General features: G+C 41.8%; 1 protein-coding gene across 1 annotated transcript in view; it reads left to right on the forward strand.

Moving 5' to 3' along the window:
* The window catches only part of LOC142742591 (spindle assembly abnormal protein 6 homolog), a 129,568-nt gene that overhangs the window by 91,422 nt on the left and 18,803 nt on the right, over positions 1-19,343 (forward strand). Inside the window, exons 12-13 of the mRNA XM_075852515.1 lie at positions 4,389-4,470; positions 5,689-5,825. Coding sequence (XP_075708630.1) covers positions 4,389-4,470; positions 5,689-5,825 — 219 coding nt within the window. The remainder of the gene's footprint in view (positions 1-4,388; positions 4,471-5,688; positions 5,826-19,343) is intronic.

Here is a 19,343-nt window from a genome sequence, read left to right on the forward strand (position 1 = left end):
GGGCAAATATATTTTCAACAAATTAACTAAAATCTAATAATTCAGAACAGTGTGGTATTTTTTAAAACATGGCTCAATGCACAGGCCTGGTTGCGAGGGACATGAGGGACAGAAATATCGGGAATCATTGCGGTGCCCGTCTTTTCTGCAGACGCGGCACTTTTTCTGAGGTTTGCTTCTGGTTGCTGTTGGGGGAATCCGACTGATGAAGTGTCTTTCAGTCAGTCGCGTGACATCCTCAGACTGGGGGCATTCTCGGGTGTCCTGAACATCAAAAATGAGGCCTTCAATAATTTTTTCCTGGAAATCCAGGTATGTATCTCTGCCTGTTTTTTTTGTAGAGCACAAATGAATTGTGGATTGCCACCTGTAACAAATAAATGGCCACCTTTTTGTACCAGGTTTTAGTTTTGCGTTTTACTAAATAGGGCTGTAAAACCTGGTCGCTTAAATCCACCCCCCCCCCATGTACTTGTTATATTCGGACACGCTCACTGGTTTGTGCTTGTCCGATGTTGCCCCTCTTTCCCTCACTGCCACTGTTCCTGCGGTATGAATCGTGCTTAGCACATACACGTCTTTGCGATCCCTGAACTTGACCGCCAGCAATTCTTCAGATGCATAAGCACAGGAGTCCCCCTTTACCATGCGCTTCCCCACTAATTGCTGTGGAAAACCAATTCGGTTTTTGCGCATGGTACCACATGCCCCAGTCCTTGCAGCATGCAAATGCCTAAACAGGGGCACACTCGAATAAAAATTATCACAGTACAGGTGGTACCCCTTGTGAAGTAGAGGCTGCATTATCTCCCACACGATCTTACTGCTGGTGGAAAGATCAGGGGGGCATCCAGGAACATTTATTGTGCGGTCCCGCCCTTCATAAATCCTGAAGGCGGTGGTATATCCTGACCCGCTTTCACACAATTTGTAGAGCTTAACGCCATATCTTGCCCTTTTGGAAGGTAGATATTGGCGAAAGCTAAGTCTGCCATGAAAGTTGAGGAGGGATTCGTCCACACTTACATTCTGCTCAGGGGTGTAGAGTTGCAGAAATAAATTATTCAGGGAATTTATTAGCGGTCTTATTTTGAACAACCGATCCCGGTTTGCATCGGTACTTGGGGGGGCCTGTGCGTTGTCATTGAAGTGGAGGAACCTCATTATTGTCTCATAACGAGACCTGGGCATTACTGCAGAATATACTGGGGTGGCTTGGGCGGGTCTTGTTGACCAGTAAGACCTAATGGAGGGCTTTTTGACAATACCCATATTTAGGGTGAGCCCCAAAAATTTTTTTAATTCCTGCAAATTGGTGGGCGTCCAATCTCTGGCATGGGTGGATGAAGGTTTCTGCCTTATATATTGCGTGGCATATAAATTTGTTTCGTGGACAATCTGATTTAGGATGTCGTCCGTTATAAATAAATGGAAGTAATCCATTTGGACAAAATTTGTATTGTCCACGGTTATGCCAGGAGTGGCCGTAAATCCGTGGATTCTAGGCCCAAAAGATGGGGCAGGTGCCCATACAAGAGCCTGGACTGGAGGGACCAGTCTGTCCCGTGCTACAGCGCTACTTGGCCCTGCGCTTTCATGTTCTGCAGTTTCGACTGCATCAGGGACAACGTCCCCTGAAGATGAACCTGAAGTGACGCTGTCATCGTCACTACCTAAAACAGGTTCCATCTCGGACGCCATCTCTGATGCGGTCTCCGACTCAGACCACAGCATGGCGTATGCCTCCTCGGCGCTAAACAACTTCCTCGCCATAACGTAACTAACACTAACACTAACAAAACAAATTTTTTTTTTTTTTTTTTTTTTTTTTTTTTTATAAAACACACAAACTAACTGCTATATATATCTACACTACCGCTAACAAAAAAATAAACCGCTATTGCTATATATATTATATATATGTGGATATATATATAATTATATACTCCCTACCTGCCTATTCTAATAGAATAAAAGAAAGAAAGGTAGATAGATAGAAAAAAAGATAGATGGATAGATAGATTGTATAGATAGATAGAAATCTATCTATACAGAGAATGTTTTATGAGTGTAACTATTTTTTCACTGTATTCTTCTGGCAGCAATTCTCCCGAGTCTCTTCTTCTCCTCAAACTGAAACAATGTTTGAGGAGAAGAAAAGAGGCAGGAGATTTACTGCCAGAAAAGTCAAAATAAAACAAATGTGGTCGCTGTGATAGGTTTTCACAGCGACCACATGTTCAGGGACCATCAGATTGGTCCCTGATACTCTGCCCAGTGCCCAGAGCTGTTGGTAACCGCGTGGGCACAGGGCTGTGTGCACGCGATCGCGTGCACACTGTTTTCTATGCAGAAATGCATGTGATCGCTGTGATTTGTTGTCACAGCGATCACATGTTCAGGGGCCAAAAGATTGACCCCTGACATTCTGCCCAGTGCCCATGGCTGTTAGCAACAGCCAGGGCACAGAGCTGTGTGCACGCGATCGCGCGTGCACAGTCTTTGAAGTGCCGCCGTAAATAGTCTATACGGCGGACTTTAGAGACCCTGACCGCTGGCCGTATATTTACGGCCAGCGGTCGGGAACCTGTTAAAGATACACTGGAGAGGTTTAATGGGAAACCTTTGAATGTCTTGGAATTGTCCAGACCTCCATTCAATATACAATCTGTGGCATGACTTGAAGACTGCTGTACACAAACACAACCCATCTAACTTGGAGTTAGAGCAGTTTTGCCTGGAAGAATGGGCAAAAATCCCAGTGTCTAGATGTGCTAAGTTAATACAGCCATACCCCAACAGACTTGCATCTGTAGTTGCAGCAAATGGTGACTCCACAAACCAATGACGTTTGGCGGGAGGGGGGGGGGGGGTGAATACTTATGCACATTCAAGTTTTGTGTTTTTTGTCTTAATTATTGTTTGGGTCAGAGTACAGTGGTACAAATTAAATGGTACAAACCTCCCAAAACTCCACTTTAATTCAATGTTGTATTGCAATAAAACGGGGAAAAACCGGGGGAGGGGGGGGGTTTAATACTTTTGCGAGGCACTGTAGGTTACTGTTTTGCTTATTAACGCTCAACCTTTTTTACATTCTCAAGTATGAAAGACTGAATCACAGGGTACAAACGTGACACAATTTAATAAGTATTGCCACGACGCACAAAATGTATTTTGCTCTTAGGACTTGTTTGCATTTGGCTTTCCGTTGCCCTGCTCTGCCAGAGCAGCAGAACGAAAATGCCAGAAGCGCCAATTCCTTTGAACCACTGAGACAACCGGCGCTTGACGGAAACCATTTACTTTAATGGGTTTCTGCCAGGGTGTTCGTGGTTTCTCTTTTTTTTTTTTTTTTTTTTTTTTTACTCCAGTTTCCCTGTACATTGTTTTAATTGTGCTGTGATCAAGTACAAATTGTCCCACTAAAAATAAGCCCTAATGTGACTAGATCGACGAATAAATAAAAAAGTTACTGGAAAGTGGTGAGAAATATGCGAACATGAAAAACCGAGAAATAGCCCTGAAGGGAAGAGGATAAGAAACGCCGTATTTATTTTTTCAAATGTTCAAGGACTGTGAACCTGGCCCTTTTTTCCACTGCACTATTTTATCATGGTAACAAGATAAAAAAAATAAAAATCTCATTCTAGTGCTGAAGGGAGCCATGCAATTTCTTTAAAGGGGTTGACTGTTTTAGGCAACCCGTATCCATATGGTACTAGCTCAATGTTGCTGAAGAAAAAATGAGGTCTTGCTGGCCATTTATAATTCTTGGGAGACCAGTTTAATGGTTGTCAAAACCAGACAAAGGGTCTAATTCATCAACCGGTTTAAACCATTTTTCTGGTGTAAGAGTTGCAAATTTTTGCAACTTTTCACTACCCTTCCTTTCGAAAGTGATGAGGAGTGGGTGGGGTTAGCTGGGAGGGGTGGGGCCAGCAAGTGTCCAACAGATTTAAAAGTTCTTAACATAAATAGCAGAAATTTTAGCGCAAATTATTCCTGCTCATAGTAGGCGATGGTTTCAATTTTTTTGTGTTTAGGACTGCCTAAGTTGCAGAAAATTTATTAAGAGGTGTCCGTCCACCTCTTAATTTTGGCACATTTCACTCCTAAGACTGGCATATTAAACGTGAATTTTAATAAATTCCCACCAAACTTTGAGAAAATTCTGCCAAGTTTCCACGCATTCAGCATGCGTTTTTTCTTCTGTGGCTTAACTTTTTAATACTTTCAGACATGTCTGTGCCCCCTAACCATCAGTAGCGACCAATTCACTCCTCCAAGCACTGTGCCCCTTCCTCCTTTCTGAAAATTGTAGAAAACCAACTGATATTGTGCCTACGAGGTGTGCAGACATTTCTTTGTTAAAATGTATTTCTTAGGTGTCGAAGTTACAAGAGCAGCTAGACTGCACAACTGAGAAATTGGAAGAGAGCAAGCAACTGTTGAAGACTAATGAGAATGGCAAGTGTTGCAAAACTAATTGTTATAACGTTATTTACTGGCAAATGAGGCACAATGTCACTTTATGATCTTTGCTGCTATGGCTTTTTTCTCCTCACATCAACCAATATTTCTGTTTTGCTTTTGCTTACATTTTATTTTTTACTTCTGTTACTCTAGAATCGCTCATCACTGTCTGGATTATTTCTGTTTACGGTTAGATTAAATAAAACACACCTTACTTAAAGGGAACCTGTAGATTTGGACTGCATTTTCAACATTTTAAGGCTATGTGGGCTAACTAGAGTAGTTCCCCCTTTAAGAAAACATGATCACAGCCCATAAAACACTATCACAGATTGTTTTTGCTGAACGCAGCTGTTATTCCAGTGGCACATCAAGAATCTGAGGCACAGTGCTACTTTATGGGTTGTAACCATTTAAGCTTAGTCTCTTAAAAGTTACAAAATGCCTGACCAGGAAAATCTCCTTGTACAGGTCCCTACTTGTCTCCCAGAGACCACACCCAGACTGTTATTTCACACCGCTTACGCCTTTTAGTCAGATGTCGGTCTACTCAGCAGTCCAGCCCTTCCCAGTACTGCAGTCATTAGACCACGTCTCAGGCCTACAGGGCAACCAGTCTTCTCTGTACCTTCCTTACAGGCCCATCAATCCAGGGACCCCTCTCGTCCCCTCACTAGGCTCCACTTCAGCCTCCCCCAGGTTTGAACACCGTGCTTCTCACCTGCCCACTGGATTCCACACCCATGCGGACTATCTCCACAGTCCCCAAAAAAACTCCCCAGAGCGAACTACTGTGAGCGGTCACTGTTTTAGTGATGGCCCACACTGAATTCTCACAAGCAACGCTTAGTTCACCCTCCCATACAAGGTGGCCATACACATTAAATAACTGGCTTGTTCGTCTGACCGTTTATTCTCTATATTGCTTTTATAAACACTCACGTGTGAGGATGTGATCCCACAGAGGTAGACTTGGGATTGTGACAAGCGCCCCTTGAAAAAGAAGTGCATTTAAGACTGCTTTGTGTCACTGTATTTAAATCTGTTTGCAAATGTTATGCTGGCACTGTACCTTTTTTAAATTAAGAAGCCATGGATGAGATCTAGAATAGTGTGTGTATCTCCTTGTGGTTTTTTTTGTTTTGTGTTTTACACGAAAGTACATTATTAATGAATCAATGAAAATTTATACTATACATTTTTAATTTCTAGTAATTTCCTGGCTTAACAAGCAGCTGAATGAGAATAAAATTGCATCTTTGCAAGGATCACAAGCTCTGTGTGACATGCCTGGTTTGGTTAAAACCATAAATCCTGCTTCAAACATGGGATCTATTCAGAACAACCAGGTAAGATCTGTATTTCCTATAGGCTTTGCTGAAACTGGATGCGTTATAGGTCTACACTGAATTAAAATTGAAAATGCTTCTTTTTATGGATTTTTACCCCTTTTCCGCGATTGGGCGAGACTGTACGTCCGAAATCAAAGTGATTTCCCGCACTTGGACGTACAGTTACGCCCAAGTTTTAAACTGTCACCGTGTCAACAGACACTGTCATAAACAGTTGCCGAGCAGGTTCTCGCGGCACAGGACCAATCAGAGTGGTCCCGTGCTGGCAAGCGCTGTGATTGGCAACTCTGGCTCTGACATGCTCATTTCTGTCAAAGTTTGTCACTCGGATGCCAGTCAGAATACAGTTCAACAGTGTTAAACAAAAACAAAACAGCGATCTGCCCCTTTTGTGACCAGTGATCACCCCCTTTGGTGCCCACTGGTTATCAAATATGATTATATAATTTCAGTCACCCAGAGTGTCCTTCTGCCGTGCTGTGATCTGTGCCCAGCTATCACCTAGCGCAGTACCTGGTCACCATCACCCTGCTGTGTCCCTAGATTGCCCACTGCCCTAGTTCCTGTTGGGTACCAATGCCGCGTCTCATTTAGTTTTTCCCCTAGTAGGTAGGGTACCCTTACTCATTGAAAACAGCAGGGTCGCTGGTCTGTTCTCATTCCGCAGTTGAGTAGCACAGTTTTTTATTTTTTTTAAAGTTTTTTATTTATTTTTTTAAATTAAAAAAAAAGTTACAAAAAAAATTGGTTAGTTTAGTTAGTAGCTGAACTAAATTATTTAATATGGCCAAAAGTCTTCACAGCCGAGGAAGCATGTGAAATGTGTTCTAATACGGACAGCGCAAGTGAAGGTGAAGCACAGTTCGTGCTTTCATTTTCATCTTTATCCAGTGACTCTGAGTCTGCACCCCCCCCCCCCATCTGCGCAGAGGAGCCGTAGGTCCTGCTCTGCCTGAGCTGACATTGGAAGCTGCGGACAATTATACCTCCCAGGTGCCTGAATTTACAGCCCCCTCAGGCATTCAAATTTACACTATTTCAGCCCCATTGATTATTTTAAAGGTTTTTTTTTCTGACGCCCTTTTAGATTTAATGGTCCAGCAGACCAACATCTATGCGGCATAATTTATCTTCCAGAACCCTGACTCTTATTATGGGAGAAGCCACAATTGGACCCCCACAAACGCAGTGGAATTGCGTAAGTTTTGGGGCTTATTTTTAAGTTTTGGTCTCGTAAAAAAGGCCAGTATTAGAGACTATTGGTTCCCTAATATTTTATATAACGCCCCCCTTTACCGCACAGTGACTGCAAGGAAGCGATTCGAAGCCATCCTAAAGTTCCTGAATGACAATAGTCAGTGCCCACGCCCACAGGACCCAAATTTTGATAGGCTGTATAAAATAAGACTATTAATTGCCCACTACCCCCAAAGTTTTTCCCAAGTTTATACCCCCCAAAAAAAAATTTCGGTGGATGCATCATTAGTAAGCTTCAAGGGTAGACTACACTTCAGGCAGTATCTACCTAATAAAAGAGCCCAGTACGGCATAAAACTGTACAAACTATGTGAAAGTGCCACTGGTTACACCTACTCTTTTAGAGTTTATGAGGGGAAAGACTCCCATATAGATGCCCCATAATGCCACCACTTCCTAGGAATTAGTGGTAAGATCGTATGGGATCTTATTCATCCTTTGATTGGCAAAGGATATCATTTATATCTGGACAACTTTTATAACAGCGTCCCATTGCTAAAAGTTTTCTCGTCCAGATCCACCTTGGCATGTGGAACAATCCGCAAAAATCAGAAGGGCCTCCCCAAAACTTTGCTGGGTCCGATACTAAAATGAGGAGAGAGCAGAGCTGTCTGCAGCGACGATCTGCTCCTCCTGAAGTATAAGGATAAAAGGGATGTCCTTATGCTGACCAGCATTCATGACAGCAGAGGCAGCCTTGTCCCTGTACGCGGATCCACCACTCAAGTCCCCAAACCATTCTGCGTAAAGGAGAACAACAAACATATGGGTGGTGTTGACCTGTCTGACATGGTCATAAAACCATACAGCGCCATGCGCAAGACCAAGGTATGGTATAAAAAGCTGTCTGTGCATCTTACACAGATGGCTTTATACAACGCCTTTGTCCTCTACAGATACGATGGCGGTGGGGATACGTTCCTGCAATTTCAGGAAAAGGTCAAGCCCCTGATATTTGATGACCAGGTAGGATAGGGCAGTTCATCTGGTTCTTCTGTCAGCAGGACAAATCCCGGCCAGCATTTCCCCACAGAAATCCCCCCCCCCCCCCCCCACTGAAAAAAAAAAACAGAAGCCCCAAATAAAATGCAGTGTGTGCACCAAGCAAGGCATTCGTAAGGGCGCCACATACCGTTGTGAGACGTGTCCCACAAATCCCGGCCTGTGCATGATACAATGTTTCAAAATATATCATACCTCCTTGAATTTTTTATTTATTTATTCTTCATTCACCTTTTCTGTCTCCCATGTTGGCCATGACCAATTCTTAATTTTTTTTTTACTAACCTGCCCCATTTAAAATTTGTAAAAAACCACCTGAAACAAAACTAAAAATTCTCACTATACCAAGGACCCGAGGGAGTGTCTTTCTCACCTAGGTTGCAAATCTTGGTGAGAGGAATAAATCCAGATGAGATTGGTTATCTCAGCAAATCTTGTTTTGCTGAGGCCTTTCATTTATTTTTTGTGCTGGATTTTATGGAATGGTGGGTAGGTTGGTCGTGGGACCTGCCATTCCCTCTCCCTCCATTGCGGGTTTTCCAGGTTGTCCTCCTTATTTACTAAAATTAAAGTATATCTTATTATACCCCTAGATGAATACCTAGAGGGTTGTCACTTCACAAATTAAAAATTCTCACTATACCCCTAGATGAATACCTAGAGGGTTGTCACTTCACAAATTAAAAATTCTCACTATACCCCTAGATGAATACCTAGAGGGTTGTCACTTCACAAATTAAAAATTCTCACTATACCCCTAGATGAATACCTTGAAAGGTGTTCCATTACAATCTAAATCTTCTCACTATACCGCTAGATGAATTCTTTGACGGGTTTAGTTTCCTAAATGGGGTCACTTTTCTGGGTTTCTAATGTTTTGACACCCCAGAGCCTCTGTTTTCATGACACAGGGCAGTAAATGCCATCGTACTAGGCCTCAGATGTTGCATGGTGCTCTTTAACTTCTGAGCCCCGCCACGTGCTCAAACAGCAGTTTATCTCCACAAATGGGATATTGCCGTATTCAGGAGAAATTGCGTAACAACTGTGGGTGCTTTTTCTTCTTTAACCCCTTGTGAAAATTATGAATTTGGGGTTAAAGCAACATTTTCTTTGAAAAAATTCTAAATTTTATTTTTTTACTGCCCAGTGTATGAAACACCTGTGGGGTCAAAATGCTCACTATACCACTTGAAAAATTCCTTGAGGGGTGTAGTTTCCCAAATTGAGTCACTTTTGGGGGTTTCCACTGTACTGGTACCTTAGGAGCTTTACAAATGCGACATGGTGCAGAGAAATCAATCCAGCAAAATCTGCGCTCCAAAAGCTAAATGGCGTGCCTTCCCTTCCGAGTCCTGCCGCTTGCCCAAACAGCAGTTTATGACGGGACTCTGAAGAAGTTGCTTTACAAATGTTGGGGTGCTTTTTCTCATTTATTTGTTGAAAAAGTTAAACCATTTTAAGGTAAAGTTACATCTTATTGGAAAATAATGTAATTTTTAATTTTCACTGCCCAATTATAATGAAATCTATGAATCACCTGTGGGGGCAAAATGCTCACTACACCCCTAGATAAATTCCTCAAGGGGTGTAGTTTACAAAATGGGGTCTTTTTTGGGGTGTTTCCTTTTGTTTCGGCACCACAAGACCTCTCTTAACCTGACATGGTGCCTGAAATCTAAGAAAAGGAAGGCCCTAAAATCCACTAGGCGCTCCTTTGCTTCTGGGGCCTTTATTTCAATCCAGTAGCACACTAGGGCCACATGTTGGATATTTCTAAAAACTGCTGAATCAGGGGAATAAATATTCAGTTGTGTTTATCTGGTAAAACCTTCAGTATTACAGGAAAAATTTATTCAAATGGAATTTCTGCAAAAAACAAATGAAATTTGCAAATTTTCCTTCCACTTTGCTTTAATTCCTTTGAAACGCCTAAAGGGTTAAAAATCTTTCTGAATGCAGTTTTGAATACTTTGAGGGGTGCAGTTTTTGAAGTGTGGTGATTTTGTGGGGGTTTCTAATATATAAGGCCCTGAAAGCCACTTCACAACTGAACTGTTCCCTAAAAAATGGGCTTTTGAAATTTTCTTGAAAATGTGAGAAATTGCTGCTAAAGTCCTTGTAACGTCCTAGAAAAATAAAAGGACGTTCAAAAAACGATGCCTATCTAAAGTAGACATATGGGAAATGTTAACTAGTAACTATTTTGTGTGGTATTACTATCTGTCTTACAAGCAGATACATTTGAATTTAGAAAATGCTAATTTTTTGCACATTTTCTCAATTTTGGTGTTTTTCACAAAAAAATATTGAATTTATCGACCAAATTTTCTCACTAACATAATAAGTACAATATGTCATGAGAAAACAATCTCCGAATCGCTTGGATAGGTAAAAGCATTCTCAAGTTATTACCACATATAGTAACACATATAGTAAAAATGAGGCTATGGCATTTGGTCCAAAAGTGGCTGCGTCCTTAAGGGGGTTAAATACTTTGCTGGCGCTAAGCTAAGAATGCTTTACGGTGTATTCACGCGGTGTTTTTTTGCCGCCCGGCCGAAAACAAACTGAACAAATGGCATGGAAACAGCTGCAAATAGCTGTAAAAATGCATGCGGTTTCCGGCCGCCCTGCAAAACCACACCGCGTGAATACACCCTTTAAAGGGTTTTTCCCCATTTTAGACATTTATGGCATATCCACAGGATATGCGATAAATTTCTGAAATAAATGCAGGTCTCCACTCTATTAAGTACGGGGGTCACCCGTAACTCATCCTGCCTGGTGAGACGGCCGCTAGCCGTGGGGACTTTGTGGACAGATGGCCACGCATGCGCGTGTCTCTCTCCATTCTGGATTAGAGTGCTTAACTCCCTTCAAAGATCGAATCTATTAGATATTTTCTTAATTTTTTTTGCTGCATTCCATAACTTGTTTGTTTTTCGTCGATGTAGCATATGTTGAATTTTTTTGTTGTGAGATGAGTTGTATTTTATTGATTTTAGTTAATGCCACAATTTTGGGGTATATACAAGTTATTTTTAGTGGGGGGTGGATTCAGCGGTTTGCTTTTTAAAAATTTTTTTTTTATTGTTTTTTTTAAACTATGTGCAGTTTAACCCCTTAACGCCGAAGGACGTATATATCCGTCCTCTGCAGCTGCTAGTTCGCGCAGGAGGATGGATATATCCGTCCTGTGATGGCGCGGGTACTGCCACTGTACCCACGCGATAAGCGGCAGGAGCACGGCTGTTATACAGAGCCTGGCTCCTGCTGCAACTGCCGGAATCGAAGCACGCTCCGATTCCGGCAGTTTAACCCATTAAATGTCAACAGCTCCCTCTGTCACCCCATCGGAGCCCCCGCAAAGAAATTGCGGGTCGCCGTCGGGTTTCCATAGCAGCCGGGGGCCTAACAAACACCCCCAGGTCTGCCTTCAGCAAATGCCTGTTAGGCCATGCCTTAGGCATGACCTAATAGATTGCCTGTCAGTGTAAAACTGACAGGCAATAATGCTTTGCTATACTAAGTATACCAAAGCATTATATATGCGATCGGCAGATCGCATAGTAAAGTCCCCTGGTGGGACTAAAAAAAAAAAAGTAAATCCGTTAAATAAAGTTTGAAAAAAAAATAAAAATAATTAGTCAAAATCAAATAAAACTACTTCTTTTGCCCAAAAAGTGGTTTTATTTAGTAAAAGTGTCAAAACAAATAACACATATGGTATCCCCGCGATCGTAATAACTTCACCAATAAAATGAACACATTAATAAAACCGCCGGATGAACGGCGTCCAAAAAAAACGCAAAAAACAACGTCAAAATTCTCTCTTTTCTCCCATTCCCCCCATAAAAAATTAAATAAAAGGTAATCTATAAGTCCTATGTACCCCAAAATAGTACTAATGAAAGCTACACATTGGCCCGCGAAAATCAAGCCCACATACAGCCACATTGACGGAAAAATAAAAAAATTACGGCTCTTGAAATGCGGCGATGCAAAAACACGTAATTTTTTTCTAAAAGGCTTTTTATTGTGCAAACGTAGAAAAAACATATAAAACCTTAACATATTTGGTATCCCCGTAATCGTGCCGACCCATAGAATAAAGTTAAAGGGGTTGTCCGAGATACCAAAATGTTTTCAAAAACTGTGTCATACATTACCCCTTATACAGACAACCTAAATAAAGCATTATTTAAAAAAAAAATAATAATTTACCACATCTCTTCTTTGAATTTAGCACAGCTTATTTACATGCAGTTCAGGTCTGGTTTGTTGATCTTTCCTTCTGATGAAACTTCTTTTCCCTGCATGCATTGCAGGCTGCAATGAGCGTGCACGTACCTTCCAAGAGTTCATGTGAGCAGTCCTTGCTCCTCCCCGCTGACATCCTTCACTGGACTTGTGTTTCCTTGCTGACATTTTTGAAGGATGGTGAGCAAATGTTATCCTCCCCATTATGTTTTTCACATTTTCCACCAAATTGCTGCGTAAATCAAGCACCAAACACGTGTGTGCGGTTCGTGGTTTTCACGCACGCATTGGCTTCAATGTGAGTGTAGGTGCATGATAACGCACCAATAGAGGACATGCAGTATGTTTCACGCAGCGGACTCTCGCTGCGTGAAAAGTCACGCAAGTGTGAACGGCCCCATTGAAATAAATGGGTCGCGTGTGCTGTGCGTGGTTTCGACGATCAGCACACGGACAAGATTCACCCTGGTGTGAATGGGGCCTTAGGCACGAGTTACACAAGCGTGAATCATGTCCGTGTGCTGTGCTTAGCAAAAACGCACAACACACGCGACCCATTTATTTCAATGGGGCCGTTGACTTTTCACGCAGCGAGTGTCCGCTGCGTGAAACATACTGCTTGTCCTCTATTGGTGTGTTATCGTGCACCTACACTCACATTGAAGTCAATGCGTGCGTGAAAACCACGCACCACACACGTGTGTTTGGTGCGTGATTTACGCAGCAATTTGGTGGAAAAAAGGAGAAAAAAATGGGCTGGCTTTGTGAGTACGTGAATAACGCATGACAATCGAAAAGCACACTGATGCATAACGCGCACACACACGGACGGGATCACGTTCGTGTGAATCCGCCCTTAGACAGTGGCCATTAATAATGCACTAGTAATAAATTTTTAAATAAATGAGAAGGACGTAGAAAAAAATATTGTAATGAAATAAAATAACACACGCAACACTGGTTAACAGTTTTATTCAAAATAAAAAAGGTGTCATTGAAGTAGTCCTTGAACTTGATGTAGTACCAAGGACCCAACCTGTAAAAAACACATAATAACAACTTAGGGCCTGTTCACATCACCGTTCATTTCCGTTCCGGGGTTCCGTCGGGTGAACCCCGCAACGGAAAGTGAAACTGATAGCACAGCTTCCGTTTCGGTCACCATTGATCTCAATGGTGACGGAAACATCGCTAATGCTTTCCGTTCGTCACCATTCCGTCTGGTTTCCGGTTTTCCGACGGAATCAATAACGCAGTCTACTACGCTATTGATTCCGTCGGAAAACCGGAAACCAGACGGAATGGTGACGAATGGAAAGCATTAGCGATGTTTCCGTCACCATTGAGATCAATGGTGACCGAAACGGAAGCTGTGCTATCAGTTTCACTTTCCGTTGCGGGGTTCCCCCGACGGAACCCTCGGACGGAACCCCGGAACGGAAATGTACGGTGATGTGAACAGGCCCTAAGGCTTCTTTCACACTAGCGTTTCTATACGTTTACCTCTCTTCCGTCAGAGGAAGAGAGGATCGATACGTTAAACGGAAAGCAACGGTTCCATTAGAATTACCATTGCTTTCAATGGTAATTCTTTTGTATCCGTTGCTTTCCGTTTGTCTCCGTTCGCTAAGTTTCCATTTTTTTTAAAGTGCAGTCTGCAGAACTTTTATTTACGTTCAAAAGAACGGCAACCTAGCGAACAGAGACAAACGGAAAGCAACTGATACAAAAGAATTACCATTGAAAGCAATGGTAATTCTAATGGAACCGTTGCTTTCCGTTTAACGTATCGATCCTCTCTTCCTCTGATGGAAAAGAGGTAAACCTATATTAATTCTAGTGTGAACAAAGCCCAATACAAATAAGATATTAATATATAAAAAAATATACAACCCTGCTGGGCTTTGAACCAGCAACCTTCCTAAAGTAAGGCAGCTAAGCTAACCACTAGACTATACAAGCTGTCATATTCAATACCTGCGAAACAGTAGTAGTTGAGGGTTTATTGAATAACGACAGGCACTATTTCAATCTATCCTGCCGGCAACGTCTGTGTGTCTGCTGCGTGTGGGTGGTGACTGGTCAGAGACTCAGTCAGACTGGCTGCCGCATGCAGTGTGCACTGGGAGTGACTGTAAGGGTATGTGCACACACACTAATTACGTCCGTAATTGACAGACGTATTTCGGCCACAAGTCCCGGACCGAACACAGTGCAGGGAGCCGGGCTCCTAGCATCATACTTATGTACTATGCTAGGAGTCCCTGCCTTGCTGCAGGACAACTGTCCCGTAGTATAATCATGTTTACAGTACGGGACAGTTGTCTTGCAGCGAGGCAGGGTCTCCTAGCATCGTACATAACTATGATGCTAGGAGCCCGGCTCCCTGCACTGTGTTCGGTCCGGGACTTGCGGCCGAAATACGTCCGTCAATTACGGACGTAATTAGTGTGTGTGCACATACCCTAAGACTCACCAGCCACAGCCCTGCTTGTAGCTTTCCCTCACTAAGGAAAGCTACAAGCTGGGCTGCATGTGACCCGTGTGCTGCATATTATATAGTCCCTTATCAAAGCCTACTATGGGTAGGCTTTGGCAGCGTAAGAAGTAAAAGTACAGATGCTGCCACTGTACCACGTAGACTGTGCTAGTCCCAGGTGCCGTCCTTTTTCACTGTGAATACGCATAAGCGCGCTCACAGTGAAAAGCTGCATAGGCTGGGCGGGCACTAAGCAACCAGCACCCGCAGAAACGACACGTCACCAGTGACGTGTCGTATCCCATCCGAGGTCTCTCTGGGGCGAGACCATGTGATCGGGATACGACACGACCGTGGAGGAGGATGAAAAAGTGACGTCAGAAGTCATGTGATCCGAAGAAAAGAGCAGCCAGAGAGGAGAACAGAAGCAAGATTGCACAGGTAAGTATATTATTCAACTGTAAATATGTGCAATGTGTGTTTAAATTTACTGTAAAAATAGATCTCGGACAACCCCTTTAACATGTTATTTACGCTGCATAGTAAACAGCGTAAATTTTTAAAGTGAAAATCAATGCTGGAATAGCTGCTTATTTTCAATTCTCTCCTAAAATAAAGTTAATAAAAGTTAATATATTATAAGCATCTAAAAATGGTACAATTACAAAATACAACTCGTCCCGCAAAAAACAAGCCCTTATACAGCTATGTCGACGGAATAAAAAAAAAGTTACGACTCTTGGAATGTGACTGTGAAAAAACAAAAAATAATCCTTGATCATTAACGTGCAAAATGGCCCGGTCATTAAGGGGTTAAGTGAGTTTGCGCTTTTGTTTTGCTGGAAATGTTAGTATACCACGTGTTGTTTTTTGTTTTTTTTTTAAACCCTTGCGACATTTGGCTTATAGTTAAGTCATAGCCACCAAGGGGAAGTATGGAGCGGACTAAGTGGATATCGGCTGTGTGAAACAGTTGACAATTGAATGCAACGAGCATGATCCTACTCGCTTTAACGCCTTGGTTCAATAAGGTCACTAGCAACGGCAGCGTCTAAGCCATTAGAGGGGGGAAGCCTCCCCGCCCCCCCCCCCCCCCCCCCCGTGATGTGGTTACTGATTGTCATGTCATTCTTGGGGCCAAAATCACAATCTACTTCAATACATTAGTATTGCCGTATGTCGTGCAAGCGATCACTGGTTCAAATCTCCAATTTTATTTTTAAAATACTTTAAGTTACAAAATACCCTCTGTTGAAAAAAAAAAAACATAATTGGTATCGCAGTGTTTTTAAAAGTCTGCACTATTACAATTTTACATTATTTAAACCGCATGGTGGACGCAGTGTAAAAAAAAAGCTGTATTTTGATCTGCTCATCTCCCCAAAAAATGGAATAAGAAACGAGCATGTACCCCGTAAGGCCAAATGCACACTGTGCATATTTTTTTGCGGCAAATCCGCAGCGTAATACAGTTCCAAAAAAGTAAAGGACATTTGAAGACCTTTCATCTACACGTTGCAGATTTTATTTTTTTCTGCACATAAATTGACATGCAGTGCATATTTTAAAATCTGCAGCATGTCAATTTATCTTGCATTTCCGCTTGTGAATTGTATTTGACTAGTTTTTTTTTTTGTTTTTTTTTAATACCTCTAAAATCTGCAACATAAAAACGCAACTATTTTTGCATCAAAATGTTAAAACCACACAAAAAAAACCATACTATTTGGTGCGGATTTTAACTGTGGAATTACATGCATTTACCTGTGGATTTTCTGTACCAAATTTGGGAACGTGTGCGTGTAGCCTTATGGTTAAATAAAAACTACAGCTTGCCCTACTTAAAATAAGTTCTCACATCGCTTAATCGATAGAAACATAAAAAAGTTATTGCTCTCCGACACAAAACTAATTTTATTTGTAACTATTAGGCCTCATGCACACGACCATAGCTGTGTGCACGGTCCATGATTACGGCAAGGACTGCCTGAGCAGTGTCATTCGCCGGGCTGTCCGCAATCATGGACCGTGCATTGAGTTCACTGAGCCTGGCCTGCAGATGCGGCTCGTAAAATGACATGTCCTCATTATTTTACGGACCGGGCTCTGGGCAATGCATGGACCGTGGAAACCACTGTCATATGCATTGGCCCATAGGATATAATGTGCCCTATACTATCCGCGATTGCGGTTCACAAGGCCTTTCCATGTAAGGCTAGATTCACGCGGGTGTTGCGCATCTCGGATGTGAAAAACGGACGTGTAGATACCTAATATGTGTAGGTTTTTTGTTTTAATGTAATTTATAGGTGATAAAATTATGCAAAATAATGACACTTGTGTTTTTTGGGCTTTTTTTTTTATTTACATTTTCTTTGTCACAATCCGTTTTTAACCATTTCCTGACCTGAGACTTTATTCCCCCCCCCCCCCTTCCTGACCAGGCCCATTTTCAAGTTTTCGCCATGTGCCAATTTAAAAGCAAATTGTACTTCTATTACTCTTCCATCCTACATGTATTTGGTCTTGTTTTTGTCAGAACATGTTGGGCTTCCATATTGTGTAAAAAAATAAGTAATATATTTTACTTTTTAAAAAATGCAAAAGGGAAATGGTAAACACACCTAAATACATATTTGGCAACTTCTGCCGACTTTAACGATACCAAATACGTGTGTATGTCTTACACGCTGGGTGCTAGGCGGAGCTTCCAATGAATTGTTCGCAAAATGGCTTTTGGAGAGCAAGTTTTCCAAAGCTGGTTTTCTGACACCATACGACCAGTGCAGATGTTGTGAAGTGAAGTCAACACCCCCCAAAATGACTATTTTTTGGAAATTAGATCCCTCAAGGTATTCGTTTAGTGACATATAAAAGATTTTAGCCCTATTTTTTTTTCCAGACAATTAATTGACTCTAATGGAAAAAAAAAAATCTGCCATTTTTTTTTCTCAAATATGTGAATTCAGGTGACCTTTTTTGACATCTGGTGCATGCCACTGGGTAAAAACACCTGAATACGTACTTGGCAACTTCTGCCGACTTCAACGGTACCAAATATGTGAGCATTTCATATACGCTGGGCACAAGGCGGAGCTTACAAAGACTGGTGCACAAGCTGGCTTTTGGAGTGCAAATTTTCCAAATCGATCTTTGTCCATGCAACCGGTGTCGCACCCAAAGTTGCCATGTATCCCCAGCCTAAAACTGTACAATACATCAATATATATATGAAATGAAAGATATAGATAGAGATAGGTAGATAGAAATAATAATAAGCCTTATTTGTATAACACAAAAAAAATAAATTGCAATTTAGATCTATCTTTCTCATACTGTATTTTTCGGACTATAAGAAAAAAACAGAAAATAGGGAAAAAATTATTTGTTAAAAAAATAATTAATTCTGTTTCACCACATTCTGAGAGCCAAAACTTTTTTTTATATTTTTTTTTTATCGATTGAGCGGTGAGAGGGCTTATTTTGTTGTGTGACTAATTATTTTTCACATTGTGCTTGGGGAAAAATGGGAAAAGGTGGCCGGGAGAGCACAGAAGGCTAGAACGGGGTTTATCGATCACACATGTATCCTCTATCCCGTGGATAGGGCATACATGTGTTTTACGGCACAAGCCCTTTAAACTGCCAGGAACAGCGAAATCCCTGTCCCTAGCCGTTATAACAGCGTGTCAGAAGCTGACACCTGCAGTGTATGGAGCGGGCTCAGCGCGTGAGCCCGCTCCATACATCACCCCCTCCAGCTCCATGATGTGCCGGCACATCATGGGTCGGGTAGGGGTTAAGTAATGAAGCGGTCATGGCGCCCGGCCCTTGACTGCAGACTATAAGACGCAGGGACTTTTTAGCAAGATTTATTCTTGCTAAAAACTGTGTCTTATAGTCCGAAAAATACGCTATCTATCTCTCTCAAATCTATCTATCTCAAATCTAAATACGACATAGGGACAAAAAAAAAGGTCATATTCTATCGTTTCTACGGAACGGACACCCATCCATAAAAATACGGAAAGGTGTCCGTATCCCATAGAAATAAATGGCTCCAGAATTATGGTCCGTAATTCCGGATGAAAAATACAGTCATGTGCATGGGGCCTAAGAATTTACCAGCAACAACATGGTGGTGCCTGCGCCCTACCATTAGACACCCAAGTCAGAACAAATATTAAAAGGGTTGTCCGGTATTATTTTTTCCTTTACAGTAGGATAAGGGCTTTAATTGGGTATCTTATTGCAAGCACCTAGCAATGTAACATCTATTGGCCTTGACTTTTTTGCAATTGCTCTATAGAAGTTCAGATACGAAATCAGATTGACTAAGCATCTTTTAATTATTGTGGTTTTTAATTAACCGAACAATAAATTGTTTAATCAGTGTATTCTTGAATATTGCGTTTGATTCACGTAGATCTATATGATTGGTCCATGAACTAATCTGTGTATCTATTTAGGATCTAAACTGTATTTTTGCTAATCTGTAAATCATTTAATATGGC

Source organism: Rhinoderma darwinii, chromosome 1 (genome assembly GCF_050947455.1).
Source record: "Rhinoderma darwinii isolate aRhiDar2 chromosome 1, aRhiDar2.hap1, whole genome shotgun sequence".
Taxonomy (NCBI): Eukaryota; Metazoa; Chordata; class Amphibia; order Anura; family Rhinodermatidae; genus Rhinoderma; species Rhinoderma darwinii.